The sequence below is a fragment of the Dromaius novaehollandiae genome, chromosome Z, assembly GCF_036370855.1.
Source record: "Dromaius novaehollandiae isolate bDroNov1 chromosome Z, bDroNov1.hap1, whole genome shotgun sequence".
Classification (NCBI taxonomy): Eukaryota; Metazoa; Chordata; class Aves; order Casuariiformes; family Dromaiidae; genus Dromaius; species Dromaius novaehollandiae.
Window position 1 is genome coordinate 50,993,421 of NC_088132.1, and position 22,390 is coordinate 51,015,810.

At 40.9% G+C, this 22,390-nt stretch overlaps 1 protein-coding gene and 1 long non-coding RNA gene across 3 annotated transcripts; one reads left to right on the forward strand and one right to left on the reverse strand.

Moving 5' to 3' along the window:
* Positions 1 to 1,762: 1,762 nt before the first annotated feature.
* On the reverse strand, positions 1,763 to 8,824 carry LOC135325034 (uncharacterized). Of its 2 annotated transcripts, none has more exons than XR_010386252.1 (2): positions 8,698 to 8,824; positions 1,763 to 6,810 (listed from the first exon to the last, which is right to left on the reverse strand). It is a non-coding gene; the product is annotated as an uncharacterized LOC135325034 (long non-coding RNA). The 2 variants fall into 2 exon arrangements; XR_010386251.1 differs by having other exon boundaries at positions 1,763 to 6,949; positions 8,698 to 8,816.
* On the forward strand, positions 6,022 to 21,278 carry LOC112992006 (arrestin domain-containing protein 3). Its single transcript, XM_064502397.1, has 8 exons — positions 6,022 to 6,595; positions 10,725 to 10,806; positions 13,225 to 13,372; positions 14,639 to 14,741; positions 15,129 to 15,385; positions 15,797 to 15,959; positions 16,801 to 16,955; positions 18,441 to 21,278. The coding sequence occupies exons 1-8, from the start codon at positions 6,316 to 6,318 to the stop codon at positions 18,495 to 18,497; spliced, it is 1,245 nt and encodes a 414-aa protein (XP_064358467.1). The 5' UTR covers positions 6,022 to 6,315; the 3' UTR covers positions 18,498 to 21,278.
* The last annotated feature ends 1,112 nt before the right edge of the window (positions 21,279 to 22,390 follow it).

The window sequence follows — 22,390 nt, forward strand, 5'->3', positions numbered from 1 at the left end:
CTCTAGATTATCCTTTTCTGTACAATGGAACAACTTCCAAAGGAGGGGTAAACATTGCCCCTCCCTCCAAATAAGCTATTAAGTCAGTATAGTCTCTAATGAGATAGGAAATGAGTCTGCATCTTCCTATTAACAGTAGCTTATTGACTCATCAGTAAGGAGAACACTGCAAGCTTTTCTTGCTACGCTTCTCAAAAATCAATGACCACTCTCAGAATCATCGTGCAACACACCCAAACTGGCAGGTGTATTAAGCGTATGGTGAGAATTCACACTAGATAAAGCCCTAGAAAGAAACAAAAGCAGAAGAATGCCTCATTTCTGGATTCTGAGTGGAGTCCAGCATGAATACATTGTTCAGCCATATTGAGGCTGGGACAGTTCTGGCATGCACAGAAGTACAAATCTAGGCACCCAATAAACTTTAAAATAAAAAAGGCCCCTCCAAGGCTGGGTGAAAGTTCATCAAGAATTTTTAGGATATTGATTTTGGACTCGGTGAGCTAAATTCCACATATTTATACATCAACATCCTTTCACTGGATCTCACCCTGCACAGGAGTCTGTGACATAAAGGAGTTTGACTCTAGGTTGCCTAAACCCCCAAGCTAGCGTCAGAAACACGTGGGCCTCTCAGAAATGGAGCAGGACATACTGACACCATGCAGTCATTGATAATAGAATAGTTGTCTAAATGAATCAGCATCAACAATTTTCAAGTTTCCAGGGAAGATTCCCAGGAAATGCAGTCTGCATTACCCAGCAGGCCAGGATTTTTTTTTTTCCTTACTATACTTTTCTAACAATCTTTTCTCTCCTTAGAAAGGAAGAAAGAAACTAACTCAAGGGAGAGCTTGCCAGTTTGAAGAAATGGTTTGTTAAGTGAGGTCTAATCTTTGCCTCTTTGTAGAAGGCTGGAATCTTGCCATCTTCCTTAGAGCTACTGACTCCAATAATAGCCAGAGCATCACCTTCCTGGTTTTCATCAGCAAAAAAGGATTTGGACCTAACTCTTTTAAACTTCATGCTCCTTCAGCATCTACAGAACTTGGCAGACAAAAAATTCAAAGCAGAGGAGAACAGTTAACTGGTCATCATCACCCTGTCTGAACATTAGTCTTTACTAAGTTCAAAAAGGTATATTGGAAATAAAGTTATCTTTGTCTGGACAAAAGCTATTTAATGCTTTTTTGTACTACACTGTCAGCCTTTAAGAGTGAATTTGACCATACACATTGTATGGATCTTTTATAATTTGGACATACGTGTCACCGGTCATAGGTCATCTGGATACCACAGGCAAACTTAGTCCATGAATTTGGTGTTTAAATTTGCCTGTGATAGATTGGATCTCAAACAGGACCTAAAGGCCTAGAAAACAAAAATAGTGCTTACCTTAGTAAGTAATGGTCTCCTGTGCCATCCACAGAAAGAATTAGAAGAGTCCATCATGTACAGAGCCAGATAAAGATTACTGGAGGTTCCTGACAAATAACCACCAAACTTAGTGTACAAAAAACTGAGTCTTCTCTGTCTCTCTCATCTAAGATGACAAAACTTAAACATCTTTGTATCCAATTTTTAAAATCCTGTTTCAGGATCTATAAAAACTTTAATATTTAGCCTAAAGACAGTTCATTTGAAAAAATAAAGATACAACTCCGTAAAATTAACAAATATTTAAGTGAACATCTGAAAATAACTGATAAACACTTGTCTTCATTACTTTTCACAGCTTACTTCCCATTTATATAAAAGCAGATTTAAATTAAAAGGATTTGATTTTATTTTACTGGCAATGTAGCTTTTAATAACTGACATTTTGATTTCAATTTAAATAATACTTTTTCAGTGACAGTATCATGCAGATGTTGTAATTACAACTCAGAGTCTAAGACAAAATTTTCAAAAACAAACATACGGTTTAAGAGTTGAATATGTACCTCTTGCAACCCTTAGAAATTTAGAATCTAAGTCACTTAACAGCTTTAGAAAATGTTGCCTATAGTCAAGAGTGCTTAACTTCAGGTTTTGTCTTATTTTCCTAATAGCAGGTGCATGGATACCACTCTACACGAGCAGAAATTACACTGTGTTTAATAACCAGGTGCTAAAAATGATAAACAGGGAAAATCTGTAATAGGAAGAGGAGAAGACAGAGGTGATTCTCAGTAAGTCAAAGCACAGGAGTGAATGTTAATGGGCCTCAGAGAGCTAAACTGAGAAAAATTTGGAAAGGTAGCTTGCCAAGGGCACAAAGACATAAATGATGTATGGCAGGTTTACAGGAGTGCATGGGCAAAAAGCTGCTAAATGACATGGCAAGCAGTTCACCGTATTTGCCGCAAGATGGCATAGAACATAAAAATTATTAGCAATACAGAAATATAAATGAACAGCATACTATCACAAACATTGAAAAAAAACAAGTTATAACAACTGAATGGATGAATGACTACTGTCAGGACAAGAGAAACGCATGAATACATGTGAATACAAAGTCATTATACAAAACTTCTACATTTTATTTCGTAACACATGCCTAACTACATCACAAGTGCCAGCCTATATTAATCTGCTAGTGCTCCAAATTCAAATTACATATAACTGTACATAATGGTGAGGTGATATATAAGGCGGCTAGAAACAAATCTATGTAGGACCAGAAAGACAGAAGAGCAGCAGAGAGAAAGTGGGCTGCATCTCTGGTGAGAAACAGGCCCAGACAAGTCAAGACAACCTAACATGGGTGAAACAGGGTAGAAGGAAATGTGGGTGGTGAGCTGAAAGAAGGGCTAAGCAGCTCACATTTGACCAAACTGAATCGGTAGCAATTTGAGACATGGGGAGGAGAATTAGGTGGGTGAGAGCCAAGCTGGATGGATGGCAGGCAGGATAGCAAGCAGAAGCAGATAAAAGGCAGGGACAGAAACTAGATCAGCATGTTTTGGTGGCTGAGTTGCTGCATTATTCCCCAGCTTTCAGAAATCATCAGGCAGATTTAGAGGGAGACTTTTTTGTATATACATATGTTTTTCACATATATATATATATATATGAGACTGATTCATAAACAACTTGTTTCATTTGTCTTTGGATTTCTGAGCTACTTTGGTGAATTCAAAGCTCTTCACAAACTCTATTCTGAACTCATCAGGTCTAAACATGTTTACCTGAGATGAGATTCTTACAGAGTCAAATCAATCCCAAATCTATCACACCAAACATTGTTAGATTCATACCAAAACCTTGTGAACTGGGAATTTGTAGCTGTACCCACCAGAACCAACAGGATGCGATACAGGAAATGCTTTTTCCAATCCATTCTCCTTACCCAAACGGCACAGAGGTGAGGGGCTGCAGGAAGGCGATCCATGCTTTTTAGGGAAAAGAGGGAATAACGAAAAAACTGGAGGAAAGTTTCCTGAGTGGGGCACGAGGAAAAGGAAGGTCATTATTTCAAAGAAGAGTAGAGCTTGGCTTAGATGCTTTGAGTGCATACAGATCAGAGTTAGTATGGAATTGATTTATAATTTTTTCCACCAAGCTTTAACAGGAATTTAGAACCAGCCTTGAAAACTAGGTCACTTTCATGTAAATCAGCATATCTGATCACTCAAGATATTTTTTAATTAACTCAGAACAGCAGCATAGCAATATATGAAAATTAGAGAGCTTCAAAGATTGTGGAATTTTGCATTGCATGGATATCCAAATGTCCTAGTAATTTCAATGGACTCACTTCTATGTGATTACAAAAGCTTCCAGGAAGTCTGAACTATGCCAGTAGCCTCAGAAATTGCAATGAATTGGACCTGTCTCACCACTGCAATGAAACTTAGATTTACCAGTGTTCTCAACATGTCCAATATGTCTGAGAAATAGGGTTACTCTCTACCGCATTTTTCTCCAAATAATCCAAGAACTGGAAAGAGCTGTCTGCTGTCCAGTATGCCGTATGATCAGGACTCCAACTGTCTGCAAATTGCTCAAATCTAACATACCAGAACTTGGCTAAAAAGCTGAAAAATAGTAGGATCTTCCCAACAGCCTACTCACATGAAATGCTTAGAACTCATCCCATGCCATGATGGCAGCCATGTTATTCTTGTGTGTCCAGAAATGGCTTGGCGAAATACAGCAATTCTGCTGGTCGGGGAGGCAAGTTAAGGCTACACTATCTTGAGGTCACATGCAGGAAGAGGGGCCTACACCAGCTTAACAAAACATTTTATCTTCTCCAACAAGCCTGAAATGTGCAAATCTAGTAAGCACACAAAATACATAGACTATTTAAGAAATAAATGAGAAAATATCATATGCCATATTTCAATCATGTAAAAAGGTCCTCTTCTTTATCATCAAGTATACAAAAAATATCCATATGAACATTCACTTGAGTCTTTAACCTTCATAGATCTTAACTGGATCTGCAGAAGGTAACTGCTGTGCACTTCAAATCTTTGCAGATCCACACTGACAGCGGTACATGGTGACAATGAACCCAGAACCTGAAGGACAGGAGTTGTGACTTTCCTGCCTGAACTCCATGGAGGGAGGCACAGAAGTAGCATCCCATTTGGCTGTTAGCTCTCATATGTCCTATAGCAAATCCAAACACACAGACTGGTGGGATCTGTGACTGTGGAAGAAAAGATTATCTTCTACCTTGTAGAAAAAAGGAAAAACATGCAAATAAACAGTAGTATGAAACCATCTGCATCTAAAGATGTGATAACAAAAGTAAAATTATTACCAGAAAAAGAATGAAATACCTCAACTTCTTTTGCAAGTTGTCTAGGTAAGTATGGCTATTTACCACAAGATGGTGCAAAAACACAGAAAGTTCTAACATACCAGAAGTACATTGCTGAACATTTTCTGCTTTTCGGTTTTTAAGTATGAGAATCTCCACCAGGTGTCAGGCGAGGGAAAATATGAATGACTTTTTACTTGGGAAAACGAGTATATACAGGCATACTGCTTCAAAATATAACTGCTGGTCTGAACTTCATTTTAGTTATGTACTTCGCTGACCTAGAAAAAAATACGACTCGCAACACACACTAGTTTGTTAAATATTAAGCACCTACATTATATGTCTTGTTGAAAATCTTATGTCACTAACAAAGGTAAAAAATAGAAATGTAGCATTTAATAATTTAATCTAGAATGTTTATCCAAGAAAAGGCACCACAAAAATAAAAAACAATAACAGCAAAACAAGCAAACCAAACCCCAAACTAAGCTACTGTACAACAACTACATTTAAAAGTATTAACATAGGAAACTTCACCGTGGTAGACATTTAAATGTTTGCTTTTGCATAAAGGCTCCCTTTTGGAAACAAGATTATCATCAAAGACATCCCCCGGTGCCAAGCTGATTTTTTTCAGTCATTTGGAAAGGAGATGAGCTGCGTTTTTCGAGTCTGTGCAGCGAATCCAAAGATTCACTTAGAGATCACTGTCTTAAAGGAAACTAAAGCCGAAAGCCTTTCTCCCCTTCGTCCTGGCGGCAGCCCGTTCCCTCCCCCTCCGCGAGGCGCCGGGGGCACAGGCGGGCCGGGGCGGCCCGGCTCCCGGCCTGCAGCCTGCCCGGGGCCGGCCTCTTCGCCGGCAGAAAGCTTGGGCGACATCTGCAGCTGAGCGAAAAGCCGAGCGTCTTCTCCAGGCTGTCCGTGGCAGGGCCGCGGCTACGTGCGCTAACGGGGCAGCCCGCGGCCGAGGGGCCGCGCCGCGCCGGCCGCCGCCGGGCCCAGGGGCCGCGCTCGCCGCCCACCCCGCGCCGCCGCTTCCGCCGCGGCTCCTCCCGGCCGGGCCCCGCTCAGCAGCGCGACGAGCCCCCCGGGCCCTCCCGAGGGGGAGCCCGCGCCTCCGGCCGCCGCTGCGCCCCTCCCGGCTCCCCAGCGCCCACCTCAGCACCGCCGCGCGGCCCCACGCGCGAGGAGCGCGCACGGCAGCGCGGGGGCGCGCAGCCGCGGAGGAAGCCGCCGCCGGCGGAGCCGCGCATGCGCGGCGGGGTTGTTTTTCACAAAGCTGCTCTTAAAGTGAGGTGGCAGCGCGCAGCAGCCGTCTTTGTAGGGAGACCGCAGCGCCGGGCAGCCGCGCCGCGCCGCGCCGCGCCGCCGGCAGCCGCGAGGGCTGGGGCTTTCCAGGCAATCCCGATGACGGGCTGGTAGGGCACACGCTGGTCCTGCCGGCAAGCTCTTTGCACGGCAGAGGCGTTGATCAGTGTGAAGTGAAGATCGCATTTTATATGAGATCTTGACTTTTTTTTTCTTACAGTATATTTTTATACACTTTGTTATAAAACATGGTGCTGGGGAAGGTGAAGAGTTTGACAATAAGCTTTGACTGTCTCAATGACAGCAATGTCCCCGTCTATTCTAGCGGGGACACAGTCTCAGGAAGGGTCAATTTAGAAGTTACTGGGGAAATTAGAGTAAAATCTCTTAAAATTCATGCAAGAGGACATGCAAAAGTACGTTGGACTGAATCTAGAAATGCTGGATCCAACACTGCCTATACACAAAATTACACTGAAGAAGTAGAATATTTCAACCATAAGGACATCCTAATTGGGCACGAAAGAGGTAAGATTTTTACTTACTAATTCATTATTTGCAGACATTTTTCTGGAAGAAGTCGCATCTTTGCATCATCTTGGTTTATCTCTTTCAGTATGTAGGCTATAAAATCCTCTATTTCTAAGGACGAGAAGATGCAGAGTACCTTCTTGGGATTTCTGTTCCATTATATGGACACTTGCTTGATGTTAAAACCGTACTGAGGTGCATCTGCAAAGTGCCTGCAAACAGGACTTTCTTAAACTACCTGCCCTTTAATGGCGCTTTTTCATAAAGATTTGCAGTTAATTAATACTGTATCTTCGAAATGCAATATCGTTTTGTCACAGTGATATTAGCAAGATTTGCTATTTTTTTTTCCTGTGGGGAAAATAAAAAATCAAAAACAGATATGCAGTAAATGACTTTCCTGGTAACAGCCTATCAAACCGTGAAATATAATTAGAACATGAAACTAGACTTTTTGACACGCTATAGATACAGTTCTGCTTTTCAGACTGATCTGTGATAATTTTTAAAGATGGATCATTTTTGGCAGATAGAAGATTCCCTGTGGCTTACTTTGACATATGCTATCACCACCCCACGTGTAATTCCCCCCCCCCTTCCTTTGCTCTAAACTACTAGTAAATTCGTAAATGACCTTTAATTTCTCATATTAAACCCCTGTGTGGGAGACTCGGGTGTGAAGATCTGTCTGAAAAGCCAAATAAGAGTCCGCAGTTGAATAATGGGAGCATCATTTCTAAGTTGGGGAGTTCTGGAACCTGCATTCAATGAAAACCTGGTCTGCCAAGCCCCGATAGAAACGTAAAGTGCCCTGCAAATTCCCTTATTTTGGGTAGGGAAAAGGGGGTAACACATTGTGAGGGGGAGTGGGGGTCTTTGGTTTATTCATCTATTGTTCGCACGGTTACATTGTGAAAGTATAGGGGACTCTAAGCTTGTTTTTCTGAAGTTTCCACCCTTTGTTAGAAGCGGTTCAATCCTGTTTGGGACCAGTCCTGGGGAGAGGGAGGGGGTGCTCCTTCTCCTCTCCGCAGATTGGTTACACGCGTCAGGTGGTGGCGATGACTTAATTCCTAGCACAAGAAAATAATGTTAAAACTGGTTATGTAATTTTGGTTGCTTTTTTTTTTTTAATATGCTGCATATTTACTGCAGAGATCGGTGCATGAATAGGATATTTCCCCTTCCTTTTTTTAGGAAGAAACGTAATTTTTAAATAAGTTTGACTGCAGACTGCATTGAGCCTATTTTAAGGCATTTCTTGAAATAAATATTACAGCAGGGCTAAGGCTTTTTTAATTATGATACTGTGGTGCAAGCAAGTATAGGTCACTAACGAGGTGGACTGTAGGTGAAATGTTCTTTATGCTACTGCCTGGGAGATAATTCACCCATGCGAAACTTCATTCACCTCCGGTTTGCAGCTGACGGGAATGTGCAAACATGCATGAGCCTTTCATGGCAGGGTGCATGCTTGCAAGTAGGAGGACAGCCCACTGCTCCCAACTGGCTGCTTAAGCAGCAGCAATGACTTTGCACGGGGGTTGTAGATCCAAGTGCTGACACCGACGGCAAGGGCTTGCTTTTCGGCTGGAAAGGGAACAAAAGACTGGAGGGAAGGGACAGATCTGACACACTCGGGCGCCAGAAGGGACGCAGGGCTCGCACCCTGCCGGCCTGCGAAGACTTGGGCGGTCGGCGCGGGGAGCCGCTGCCCCTCCGCCCCGCGGCCGGGCAGCGACTGCGAGCGCCCGCCGCGCCGAGCCGAGTTTCAATGACTTAGCTCGACGCCTCTCAGCCGAGCTTGGTGCCGGAGGCCACGCCCCGCGCCGCCATTGGCCTGCGGAGGTTTGTTAGCCTGTTGCTAAGGCGATGCCAGCCGCTGATTGGCGGGCGCTGGGGCGCCGGGGGGAGGGCTGCCGAGGGAGCGGGTTCCCCTGCCCGCACTCCGGCGTGCGAGGCGGGGGCGGCCCCCGGCCGGCGCCGTCCGGAACCGGGGGGAAGGGGGCAGCTCGCCCCCCCGCCCGAGCAGTCCGCCAAGCGTGCGCGGGGGCGGGGCGGGAGGGGGCCCTGGCCGTGCCCTGAGCGTACCGGCTTACCTCGCCGGGAGCGGTCTTCCGCTCGCCAGCTGCCGCTGTCTCACGCGCCCCCCGGTCAGGGGTCCGGTCGCGGCCTCGGTGGGAGCTCGCCGCCGGCCCGCGGGTCGCTCCGGGCGTGCTGACGCCGAGACCGGGGCGCCGCTCTACTAGGGGGACGCCGCCGCCCTGGCCCCGCTGGCAGGGAAGGGGGCCTGCCTGGCAGCCGTGGCCTTGGCGGCTCGGGGCGCTGGGCACGGCGCCCCCCGCTCTCTGGGGAGCCCGTCTACGGCGAGGGGCAGCGGCGGTACCGGCCGGGCCGCCACAGGGGCTGCGAGCCGGGGCGGCCGCCGGGACATGGCGCTCTGCGGCCGGTCACGTCCCTCACTCCGCCGCCTCCCCTCCCCCCCGGCCTCTCCCCGCGCGGCGGCTGTCACGGTCCGCAACTGCCTCCCTGTGACGGCCGGGGGGCGCGGGGGCCGCCTCGCACGTAGCGCGGGGCAGCCCGGGGCCGCGGCGAGCCGGCGGCGCGGCCGTGCGGTGCGAGCGGACCGGAAGGCGAGGGGCGGGCGGCGCCTCAGCCTGCCTCCTCCCCCGCCGCCAGGCTAGGCTGCGAGCGGAGCTGCTGAGCGAATGCGGCGGTGTAATGTATACTGTATGTATATGAGCGGCTGGCGGCTGGCTGGGGATCTGCTCGCGCCGGTTTAGGCCGGTCCTCTCCTGCTCCAGCCTAGCCCGTGATTGACAGCTCAGCACTTGTTTACCACAGTTCTGCTGCTGCCGCTCGGGCTCAATGGGACTGCTGAGCTGGCAGAAAGAAAGGGGAGGAAGGAAGGAAGGGAAGAAGGGAAGAAAAACTTCTGTGCAAGCGAAAGATTTTTTTCCAATAAATAAAAACTCGCAAGTGTAAAAATACATATTACATATACACGCACGCATTGTCATATCATTAAGCATATCTTGGGGATTCTTACTTTGCGACACTACACGCTGAAGATGCATTTATGTAAATAGCGTTCTGGTGTTTTTTAGGTTACTCGCCATAGGTTGGTTTCAGCGTTTCTGGTGCACTAAAGAAATGGGAGCATCAGCATTTTTGTAGGACAATAGGAACTACAAATTTTTAAATGTGCCTGCATTCCTCCATGATGTTTTAGATTTTTAAGCAACTGTTTTTGCATAGTTGCAGTGTATTTATTATTCCAATCCTTTTGTATACGAGATACTCAATTATTTTCTCATAAGTAACTATATTTTGATGAAGTCAGCATTTTTCTGGTGATACAGTAATTATATCAGAATAAGCCACAAATTTGTTGGAGCATTTAAAGCAATACAGCGAATCATGACTATAAAAAGCTTTCTTGTTGGCATCAGAAAACCTTTGGGTCTTAGCTATACAAGCAAGATCCAGTTAAACTCTGAGGGTTTTTTATAGATTAGCTCTAAACAACATTAATTGGACAGCTTTCTACCTCCTATGCTCCTGACTTCATCTGGTACTTTCTAGGTGGTGCATGTACACTTCCCCACCACCACTACCCTGCTTGTCTGTCTGTCTCATTAATTTCTGGACACTGTTGCTAGGCAGAAGATAAAAAGCTGAATTACTAAATTTATCTTATGGAGCAAACTTCATACTAAGTATGAAATGGCTTAATATTATTAAAGAGAAAGCTCTATTTTATTTATAAGTTTTGAACTAAAGATCATGTTGGAAAACATGATTTCCATTACGGATCTTTCAGGCAGAGCTTGAAATGGCAGCAGTTACAACTATCCCAGTGTTCAGCAGCAAATAACAAAACAAGTTAACCTTTGCTTTTATGTAAGATGAATCTGGCTATGTTACCTACCTTTAAAAGTTTTGTGACCTTACATCTAGCAGTTCATACAAATGGACTGGAGATACTTGTTTATGGGACACCATGTTCTTAAGTATTGTAATGAGTGTATAAATCCCATTTACCCTGAAAAAGAAACCTATATAATATATTATGCTGTGTAAAATGTTTACAGGTGGAATAGCATATTGGGTTTTTCCCTCCTAGATGATGACAATTCTGAAGAAGGCCTTCACACTCTTCATTCAGGAAGGCATGAATATGCATTCAGCTTTGAGCTTCCACAGACGTAAGTACCTGCAAGCACTGCTCAGGTTGTGTGAGAGAACGCTAGGATACATACCTGTCTAAGAAAAATTCTTGTTGTGGGTGGAGGGGAAACCTTTTCAATGGTAGTAGGAATTGTGCTCAGACATGCAACAGAGGACATAATCTCATTAAACTGAAGAGGTTGCTTTTATGCTGGTAAACATTTTTTTCACAGAACAGCTCTTTGCTGCCCCCTTGGTTACTCTCTCTTGACCAAAGTCTGTTGACTCATTGTGCCTTGCAGTATTGTACTCCTCCCCAGGAGAATGGAGGGGAACTGACCTGTCATATGAGTCCTGCAGAGTGGCTGAGATACCTTCTTACTGACCCAGGATTTTACTGGAGCCATGCAGACCAGCAGAACTAGTGATAAGATCACAGCTTAATTGTTTGGGCTCAGTCTGCAACAGATGTGGCAAGTTTAACAACATGAGAACAAAAGAGGAGATTGTTCTAGTTTAAATTGGATGTATGTACTCAGGCTGGCCTTTATGCAAAAGAAGTGTTAAGATGGCTACACACACATACACACGCACACACGTCTGTCCAATGTAGACATTGTGAAGAGAAGACTTAGAGGAGTTACCAACATGGAGATTGGCTAAAACACTAAAATTAAATACAGAGGAACAGAGAGAGTCTGGAAATGGACGGAAAAAAGGGAGGAAGAGGAGCCTTTTACTGTAAAAGGCAATCTTTGAAGTCAGTGAGGTTGAAAATCTTGGCAGAATGTTAGTTACACTAAAGTAGGCTAATATCTAATAGTAAAGCTAATAAACCATCTGTTAGAGGTGCTGGCTTTAGCAGAACCTGCAGATGATGTTTTTACAAGTTAGTTTCAAAGTGAATAGTACAGGGTTTTGCAGTGGATGTTATTGGGATGCTTGGAGTGCTACACATGTCGGGATTTTTAGAAGTCAATTTAACATGGAGATGAAAATCTCAACTACAAGAAGCAATAAGGAAAGATAATATTGGTCTTCCCTTAAGTTGGAATGGACATTTAAATATGAAAACACAAACAGTATACATGGAATATTTTGTTCGAGATGAAATAATGACCAGTAAAACACCACAAGCATTGGTCAAAATACTATAAAGCTCTATTCAAGTGATTTGAAGGAATACTGTGAAACTACCTTCTGATAATACTGAGAAAGCAAAGGCTGGTAGTAAATGCCTGAAGGCTTGACAGACAATAGTTTGACACTATTAATACTTACTATTTTGTATCCTTAGACTATTTCCAAAATTCATTTAAAACAAAACAAACTATAAAACAATGGTGGAAAAAACAAGGCATGGACTTGCTTAATTGATTTGCCCTAAAGGATACTGGCACAGGATGAAACATTGACGACTGATTAGAAAATCACTTCATTTAGACTGTTTTTACCAAAAAGATGTTTCAGGTGTACAAATAAAAATGTCAAACCTGTACATAAAAGAATCATTTTAGTAAAGTCCTAGCACAGCCAGTATTAACTACAGAAGATAGGGAAGCTTTGCAAGTAACTTATGCGTAATTTATATGTTATGATGCGTTTAAAAACATAGTACAACATAAGAATTCCTACTCTCATCTTAAAAAAAAAAAAAAAAATTTATGGGAAGAAAAGTACTGTTGAGATAACTGGAGTATAAAGATTTTGTCCTTCATTTTACGATGTTGCAGAAAAAGGTGGTGCTGAAAGGTTTGGAGCCCCTTTCCATGCCTTTTTTTTTCCTCCAGCTCCCAAAGAGGACTGACTTTGTCTTCCAAAGTTGATAGCAGAATAGTCTTGTTTTTTTTATTATTATTATTAATATTTTAAGATGGCCTCATCAGAGTGGAGGGAAATTAGAAGATACTCAAAATAGCCTCTCTCTTTTCAGAGCTCTAAATTGAGATGTTTAACTACCCTGCTTAAGGCAAAACAAACGACAAAAGTGCTTAGTTACAGCTAAAATAAACCAGACACTGAGATACCAGCCAAGTAAACAATACACAATTTTTTACAAAGTAGAATATCCCAAACAATAATTGACTGCTACTAATGCTAATTTTGAGTTGGTAGTCTTAAGCCTTAAAAGGGTATGCAGCATTCTAGACTTGGAAGTGGCCTCTTAAGTTTAAAGGAAATGTGTATTCTTCTGGCATTTTCTAGCACAATTCTTTCACTGATTCTTAAAATTTCTACAAAACTACTGTTGGATGAATTGGAGATGATTTTTTCTCCCAACTTCAATCTTGCATTTTCTGAGATATGGAAACTTTGCAAATAAGTTATGCTTAATTAAATATTATGATGCATTAAAAATACAATTCAACATAGTACTTCCTAATCTGATCCATTGTATCATTATTAGAAAGAGAGAGAAAAACTTTACTCAATTTTGACCTTTGTGTCCTGCACAGACCACTTGCTACCTCATTCGAAGGCAGACATGGCAGTGTGCGCTATTGGGTGAAAGCCGAATTGCATAGGCCTTGGCTTCTACCAGTAAAATTAAAGAAGGAATTTACAGTCTTTGAACATATAGATATCAACACTCCTTCATTACTGGTAAGAATTGACAGAATTACTTGTTCTTTGTTTCTGGCATACAAATAATAAAGTACGATAACCAAAAGAACATCGATATTTAAGTTTCTCTAATATTTATTTGCTAGTTTAACTACAGCTGATCTTTTAAGCATTATCTCAGTTTAGCAACTCTTTAACTGCTGGTGTTTTGAAAGCTAAATTATCCTGTACAGAGTTGCTTAATTTTTAACAAAATATAAGATGTAAATGCATTTGATAATAAATTATAAAATCTTATTCAGGAGGAAAATTTCTATGAACTGTTCCTCTTTGATTTTAAATAAGGAATAATCTATGGAAGGAACAGTGCAGCTCATTAAAAATATTTCAGTGAGAGACTGCTAACTTAAAAATGCAAAGTAAAAAAATGTACTGTAGTGCATAATTGATAATTTCCATATGGATAACTTTCTGCTGATGGGGAGAAATTATCACAATTCTGTATGAACTTTCTGAAATTTCATTTTATTAAAATCATTTTAATATCACAACTGCTTTCAATGAGGATTTAATTTCAATCTGGCCTAAAATCCCTTTCTATTTTCCCTTCCTCAAATTCTAATCTATGGAAAAAAAAATAAATTTTAAAACAAAGTCCATTGAAATAGGTTTCTTGTGTGTATGGGTGAAAAATCAGACTTGCAAAGGGACTTTGGCTTTGCACAAACTCCATTAAAATCAAAGGACTCTCATTTGACTTTAATGGGCTTTGGATCAAGCCCTTAATCCTCATTTCATGTAAAATAACAGTCTGTTTAATATAGACGAGAAAGAAACCGAGGAAATAGCAGGAGTCAAGATTACAGTAGCTTGGCTTAGTTACTTTGTTTCTGAAATGTAGTGTAATGGAAAGTGGGAAGATGTTCTAATTTACTGATAATTAAATGAAAAGCTCTGCCAACGGTATGTTAGGATGTGTAGGCTATAAAGCATTTTATTTTAAGCTATCCAGTATTTATTTTAAGTTTAAAAAAAAAAATCTGTTCTAAGTATGACTATAGAATGGAGGATCCCATGGGTGGGAGAAAAAAGCAGTGTTAGTGCAGCAGTGGAATTAGGACAAACGTTTTATCTGCGTAATGCTATTTAAATTGCTTCAGATTTTTCTTATGAATAGAACTGGTTTTGTTTCTAAAAATACATAATAAGTACACTATGAAAATGATTATTTTTGTGTTGATTAAAACAGCTGACGAGTTTCACTGAACTCTTAATTTAATGGGCAATTTTATTCTTTTCTTGCAGTCACCCCAAGCAGGCACAAAAGAAAAGACTCTCTGTTGTTGGTTTTGTACCTCAGGCCCAATATCCTTAAGTGCCAAAATTGAAAGGAAGGGCTACACCCCAGGTACGTAACAGAAGTAATTATAGGAAATGTCTCTCCTTCCGTTCTAAAACTGGAGTTTGTACTTCTGGGTTTTATATAAATGAAATATTAAGGCTATTTTTACCACTTCAGTCCACCTTCAGCAATCGCCTCAGAATATTGTAAAGTAAAAGAGACAGCACTAGTTCTTTCTTCACATTGCTGAAAGGCATCTGCTTCTGTTAGACTTCTGTATTTTCATTTTAGATTAGCTTATGGTGATCTTGCTCTCATTAGCATGAGTGGATGTTTTTCCAGGTAGAGCAGTGATAGCAAGGTCTACTGCATTATAACAGTATATAGACTGTGACAGTTTGCTTAAGCTGCCTTGTAAATGTAAAGAGAACTTGAAATTCTGTTTTGTTTCAGGTGAATCAATTCAGATCTTTGCTGAGATTGAGAACTGCTCTTCCCGTATGGTGGTGCCAAAGGCAGCCATTTACCAAACACAGGCATTCTATGCCAAAGGGAAAATGAAGGAAGTCAAACAGCTTGTTGCCAACCTGCGTGGGGAGTCCCTGTCGTCTGGCAAAACAGAAACCTGGAATGGCAAAGTGTTGAAAATTCCACCTGTTTCCCCTTCAATTCTTGACTGTAGTATAATCCGTGTGGAGTATTCACTAATGGTATGTTGCATGGTCCGTTTCATTTTCAAGCATGAATAATTTCCATCATTCCATACAAATTCCTAACAAAAGTGTTTTTTGCTAATTAGTTAAAAAGAAATACATGTCCTACTATTAGCGTCCTGACAGGGGATCTGTAAGTGAATTTGGTTCAAATCATGCAAGTTCTTAAAATAATTGTGTGTCAGACAAACGTCATGAGTAGACTGCATTTCCATGTGAGGCCTCATGTTAAGAATGTTGAGCTTCCATTAACTCTGAGAGCTTATAACCCCATAGGGGCATAGGCCCTAAAAGAGATGATTAGAAACAAATTCCTCATAGAAGCTTTCATAGGAAGAAAAAGGTAGTCTAATAACTACAAAGTGCTGACACAAACTCATGTTTTTTTCTCTCTTTTTTTTTTTTCAGGTGTATGTTGATATTCCAGGAGCCATGGATTTATTCCTTAACTTACCACTGGTCATTGGCACCATTCCTCTACACCCATTTGGTAGCAGAACATCAAGTGTGAGCAGCCAGTGTAGCATGAACATGAATTGGCTCAGTCTGACACTGCCTGAAAGACCAGAAGGTAACTTGACAATACAAATCCAAAGCAATTTGCTGTTCTGTTTTGATTTTCATCTGTTTTATTCATTGCTGCCTTCTGACAGAACCACACTGTCCTTTCATAACAGTGCCCACAGGAAATCCTTTGTGGGTGTTCCCTTGCCACCTGTTTTATGTAGAGGAACAGAGTTTCTCCCTCATTGCCTTTCTCTGCCTAGGAAAGGCAGGGAAATCAAACTGCCTTGGAACCTGGTAGAAGTGAAGGCATAGGATCTTAGGATGTTGTATCTGTGCAGAATTTCATTACTTTCACCTTCAGTATCCTAGTTGCAGCCTTGCATATAAGGCATTACAACCCATAATATTAGTAGTTTCTCAGGTCTCTTGCCAGCTTTTGTAGCCAAGGCTTTCTGAAAAGATAGCGTAATTCTTTTCTATGGGATATCTCCCTTCTGGCTGAAGGAGGAACTATATCTCCTTCCCTCTGTTTTCACATACCTAATGAACATACTACTTTGTAAGTACAAATGCTAGACTCTGAGATTTCTGGCATCCAGAGGACTGCAATGTTCTGTCACTTCTGTCTGTACAGAAAATACAGCATGCTTGTACACTAAAATTAAGGGGGTAATTAAGCCACAATATACAGTGGTCAGTCTGTTTTTGAACATAAGCTTAATCGTAGAATAAAATGAAATTGCCTAGCTCACTTTTGCGTTCAACAATTAAAAAAAAAGTCACTGAACTTTTTTACCTACCTGCAGATGCCTTCTACAATGATGAAAGTTTAATATTTATCATGTTATATATTTTGACATGCATAAGAACTTGTTGTTCGAACTGCGTGTACCTTTTCCCTTCAGCACCTCCTAGCTATGCAGAAGTGGTCACAGAGGAACAGAGACAGTCCAGCCTTGCACCCATAGCTGCTTGTGATGACTTTGAGAGAGCGCTTCAAGGACCATTATTTGCATACATCCAGGAGTTTCGCTTTCTGCCTCCACCCCTCTATTCAGAAGTAGGTACATCAGATGGAATATGATGATTAATTTATTGCTTGTCTGAATTCTCTCTTGTGGAATACATTTAGGAAGATATTTCTCTTTCCTAAAATTAGGAGAAACCACTGAAGTGAGGAAAAGGAAACAAGCTGCCTTCCCTCCTGCCCTCCCTGTCCCCCCAGCACACACCCTTTAGCAAGATGCAGATGAATCATGAAGAGTTTTCCATGTCTGTTTCATAGCATGGGTTACACTCACTTTTCTACATGACCTTTGCCTTATATTTGAAAGGTGCTCTGTCAAGTGCCTTTGCAGGCCTGGAATTGTGTGGGTTTTTTGTTTTGTGGTGGGTTTTTTTTGTTGTTTTTTGGTTTTTTTTTTTTTTTTGGCCGCACTCCTTAGAAACTTCCAGAAAGTAATATAGTGTAGTGTTGTGGGTTTTTGTTCATTATTCCCCCCTTTTTTCTCTATAAAATGTAGACATATTATTTTATAAGACATCAACATATCTTTCAAGAAGAAGCAGTGGTACAAAACAAAAGAAAAACACTGTCCCCTTTAGCTAAATTTTGCCTGAATTCTCCTACTTTAAGCAAACAGCATTATGTAGTGTGATTTTTCTCCCCCCCCCACCCAACGCTTCCCCCTTGAAACACTACCACTACAAAGAGGGCAGAGAGGGGAATTCTTTGTGTGCTAGAGACTTCCCTGAGGGCTCTGCTATAGCTTAACTCTAGAGTACAACTCTTCAGTCCATTTTAGGTATCCTAAGATTTAGAAGTATTTTTTTAACTAAAAAAAAATTAACAAAAATTTAAACAACTTTAACAAAAAAAAATTGTTGTATAAAGTTAACTGATAACAATGTTGCCTAAAAGATAGGCTGCACACTTAAAACTAGTCTTACCATCCAGTCTGTGAGACCTAAGCTAGCAGGTTGTTCCTCTTACTTCTTTGAGGAAGGAGAGAGGAGTAAGGTCTAGGAACACATGAGCTCTTGAAACATCTCGTAGGATATTGAGGGTTAATTGTTTTAAAAGTAGAATTACTTTTTACTGATAATTTTCTCCCTTTTCAAGCAAAACTACTCAATTTCTGAAATGAATTAAATGTTTCTTAGATGACACGTATTACTAAAAAAAAATCTTTCTGGTATACATCAGATAAATCAAAAGACTTCTGTGGTAGTAAATGAGATTTTTTTTTTTTTTAAGTTTGGTATTAGTTTTTTGTGCTTATCCTTAAGTTGTTATAAACTTGTAGTTTAAAATATTCCATTTAATATGTATTTAATATGAATGCTTCTATTAATTTTATCCAAAGCTTTTTTTCAATGACCAGAGGTTTATTTGTTTCAATAACCTTTGGATTGGGAATACCATGTATCATTATAATTTGCTTAAGCACGTGAATTCTAATTTATCTGTAGCAGTTGATTCTAAAATACCTTTTTTTTTTTTTTCCTTCTTTCCCTCCCCCCCCCCCCCCCCCTTTTTGGTTAGATTGATCCAAACCCAGATCAGCCCACAGATGACAGACCATCTTGCCCCTCTCGTTGAAGGAATCCATAATAAGCTGACTTGACTTGGGTTTTGAATCATATCTGCCGTGTTGAAGATCAAGGCGTCATAGTGGAGACACACCTTCAAAGGAAGTGGTATTGCTCTTGCCTATATGGTGAACAAATGAAAACAACCTGTGATCACGCTTAAGAAGCCTACAGCAACATCATAGGACTGCTCCACATGCTTGAAGATCTGAGCTTTCTTTCCCCCTTAAATACTGGCACATACTAGGAGCAGCCTTAACTAGCCTACAGTCATGTGTGTCAAAACACTCACCACGTTGTAAGAGAGGGATGGCTTCCTATTATGATTTGAAAATTTGCACATGCTCATTGCTTACGTTGTGCGGTTCAGTGTCACTACAGCTTTTTCTCATTTATGCCTGACTGTTACCCCCTCTTACTTGTTCGTGGTCCGCACAACAAGGAGCAAAAGAAAGCTTTGACAAAAAAAAAAAAACAGCAACAAAGACTTTGACAAATGCACTGACTTACTTTTTTTTTTTTTTTTTTTTTTTTTTTTTTTTTTTTTTTTTTTTTTTTTTTTTTTTTTAATTTAATGTAGCCTGGACTTTACCTGCATATGCACATGCTCAGAATTGTCCTAATAGGCTGATCATGTATCACCTCTTCAGCTTGGATCCTATTGTGGATTTATTTACAAACATCAAATGCCTTCAAGCCAATCCTTCTTGCTGTATGTTTTGCAGCCTACTGTAGTAGATAAGCAACAGATATGTGGGGTGGGGGTAGGGGGGGAGATAACAGAAGGAAACTAATAAGAGACACTGTCAGGATTGTATACCTTCTTGATTTCTTTTAAAAATTTGTTGCCTTTCTACTATTATTGCAAAGCAGCATTTTGTTACAGACTGCCTAAAAATCACTTAATCTCAGGTGAACTCATCACTTGCCAAACTGTTGGAATGCTATTTGTTTTGTTATGTTGCACTGTTGAGTTACTTTTTTTTTGTTTTGTGTTTGTGTTCTGTTTTTGTTCTTTACTTGAGAGGGGGATTTGGAATAGGGACATACACAAAAGTTACAAAACCCACCTGCATTCCCTTCTTAACTTCCTGTATTACAAAAAAGAGATGGTCAAGTTGTGAAGCTTTAAAAAAAGAAAAAAAAGAAAAGGCACAAGTGAAAGGAGCACCAGCAGACACTGGCTAAGAGTCAAAAAAATCTTAAAAGACATAGTCATATACTGTCCAGGATTCCTGGGCAGAGAGATTTCTCAGCTAGTAGGGATGGGAAGGGAAAGTAAATTTATTTTTTTACATAGTTACCTAATCACCAAAAATTCTATACCTTTATATAAGGAGTCTCTAGTAGAAAGTATATTTCAGACTACAAGAAGAGCTTGGACTATGGAAAAAGACAGCTCAGTTTGTGCACTTTGGATTATCTTCAGGGTTTACAATACTGTAAAAATACTATGACTAGAAGTATAATGAAACTGGGCCACAATATCAGTGTTACCAGCTGTACTCAAATACTAGTTAACTGAGAATTACTTTAATTGCATCTCCTGGGGTACTCTCGAGAGCTTTAAAACAAAAACCCCAAACATACATTCATTCAGAAGGCAAGAAATAACACAAAGAGTACTCACTCCCTGAGTGTACCCCAAAGACAGAGGTGAAGAAACGGTGTGATGGAGCCATTAGATCCGCTAATACAAATACCAGCACTTAACATGCTAGAGCCTTGGGAAAGTCAGCCTTCCTTTTCAAAAATCACATAACAGAGACTACTCGCAAAAGGACGCACTTCTGGTTGACTACTTAAATCGAGATCTAATCCATCATGTATCTCTTCATGCAATAAAACAGCTCAGAAGGGAGGAGGAGAGGGAAAGCTGGTGTTCCTGCATGGTGCTTATTTTTACAAAAATGGCCTTGTTTTTAAGGCTTCATAAAATGACAAAATAGGCTTTTCCATAAGTGGCCTTTATGAGAACATGAAAGGTATTTCATGTTTCAGAAATGATGACAGGGTGAAAAAGTATAAATATGAGTCGCGTTTTAAGTGATTCAGTTAGAAGGTTTCGGCTTTGATAAGCAAGATTACTGGATAATAAGGAAACTGGGTGATGTCCGTTATTAGGCCATTTTGTGAATGTCCCTTTCCTGTACCCTCTCCAACCAGACAAAAAAAAAGCTGATGGGATCGTTGGCATAAAAGGGCATTTGGTGGTTTTACTTTTTTTTCCTTTTTTTTTTGTTTTTTTTTTTTTTTAAACAGACTAGGGAACAATTGCTGATATACATAGCATTAAAGTACTTATCACGGTATAATGGAAAATTGCATATAAAGCAGGATTGACCAGTATCATAGTAATTGGCATTGCATCACAGCCTTTGTGATCAGAGTGAAAAATTCTAAAACTTTATCAAATAAAGACTTTCCATTTAAGCTATTTTGTTAGGTTTTTTAGAGGCATTACTATTCTTCCACAAATATTGGTCAGTTCTCGGCATTATAAAACATGAGGTTCACAGTTGTAGCCCAGTATTTGATATAGAATCCTGATCTGAATTAGGGAAAAAATAAGTAAAATCCAAACATTAGAGAAACAAAGTGCAATATTAAATGTTTGCTTTATAGATTATATTCTATGGCTGTTTGTACTTCTCTTTTCTTTTTTTGTTTTTAGTTTTGGTGCTGAATATGTCCTTGTAGACTCTGTTTCAAGAAAACAATATGTGGAAAACAATTTAATTTTTCCTATTGCTCTTCCTTGTGGAAAATAAACTTTTTTTTAAAAAAAAAACCCTGCTTTTAAATGTTTTCAGTGTAAGCCATAAAAGTTATGCAGTGCAAACCTTTTATTTACTGCATGTCTATGTATTAAATACTGGTTGTAAGGATCAAATTACTATAGGAATACATACACTAAGTATGTACTAAACTGCATTGGCAGAACTATTTCTGGAACTACACCACTGACAAAGCACAACAGCTAAGTTTCATCACCCTCCGTTCCTTTTTCTTATTTATATGGATGACCTCTCAGGGCTAGGTCCCAGAAAGGAAACTACAGTACAATTTCCTACATCAGAAAATGCCAATAATTTACAGGAATACCTTCCCAGGACGCTGTGTTTATGTTATCAGTGTAACTGTAGCGGCCTGTTCAAGTTGTCTAGTACTTTGCACTAGGAATGCTTGGGGTTTGGGGAGGGGAGGGGGTTCATTTTAGTAGGGGTGGGAGGAAATTGGGGAGGGGGTATTATTTTAAAGGCCAGATACCTCAGCGGTTGGCAGCTCGGCTGCGAAGGTCGGTTTGGTGACACGAGGTGAGCAAGGTGCCTTTTGCTGTTCCTGTGGATGTCCAGCATTACCAGATGTTGAAAATGGCCCTGTGCTGTTTGCATTTTGCTCAGCAGAGCTTTGCAAGATATTAATAAAGCTGCTCAGCATTCCAGCAACGCAGCCCTGCCGCGGCATCCTGCTTCCGCATACCACGCACAGCTGAACCGCCGACAAAATGGATTAGCATCATCCTTCGGTATCAAAATGTCGTTTGACCTAAGGGAAGGTTCACCAGGCTAGGAGCCAGGGACGCGGGAGCCCAACAAACGCTATTCCTGCGTGTTTGTGTTAAAGGCACTGAAGCTGACTACATTTTCCTGATACCGTACCCTATGTTTTATGGTGTATGCTGCTAATATGGACAACCCAAACATTTGATCCAACTCCTTGTATAACAGGAACAGTAGGAGTTCCCGAGCGTGTGAATTCCTGTGTGAAATGGAGCGTTTCAATTTAATTTTGAATTTGTAACTGCCAACTATGGATCCAGAAAGACGGTTTTAAGTTTTTTTCATGTTTTAACACAAACACAGTTAATCATTTGTATCTGAGTTCTGGTTCAAAGCAATA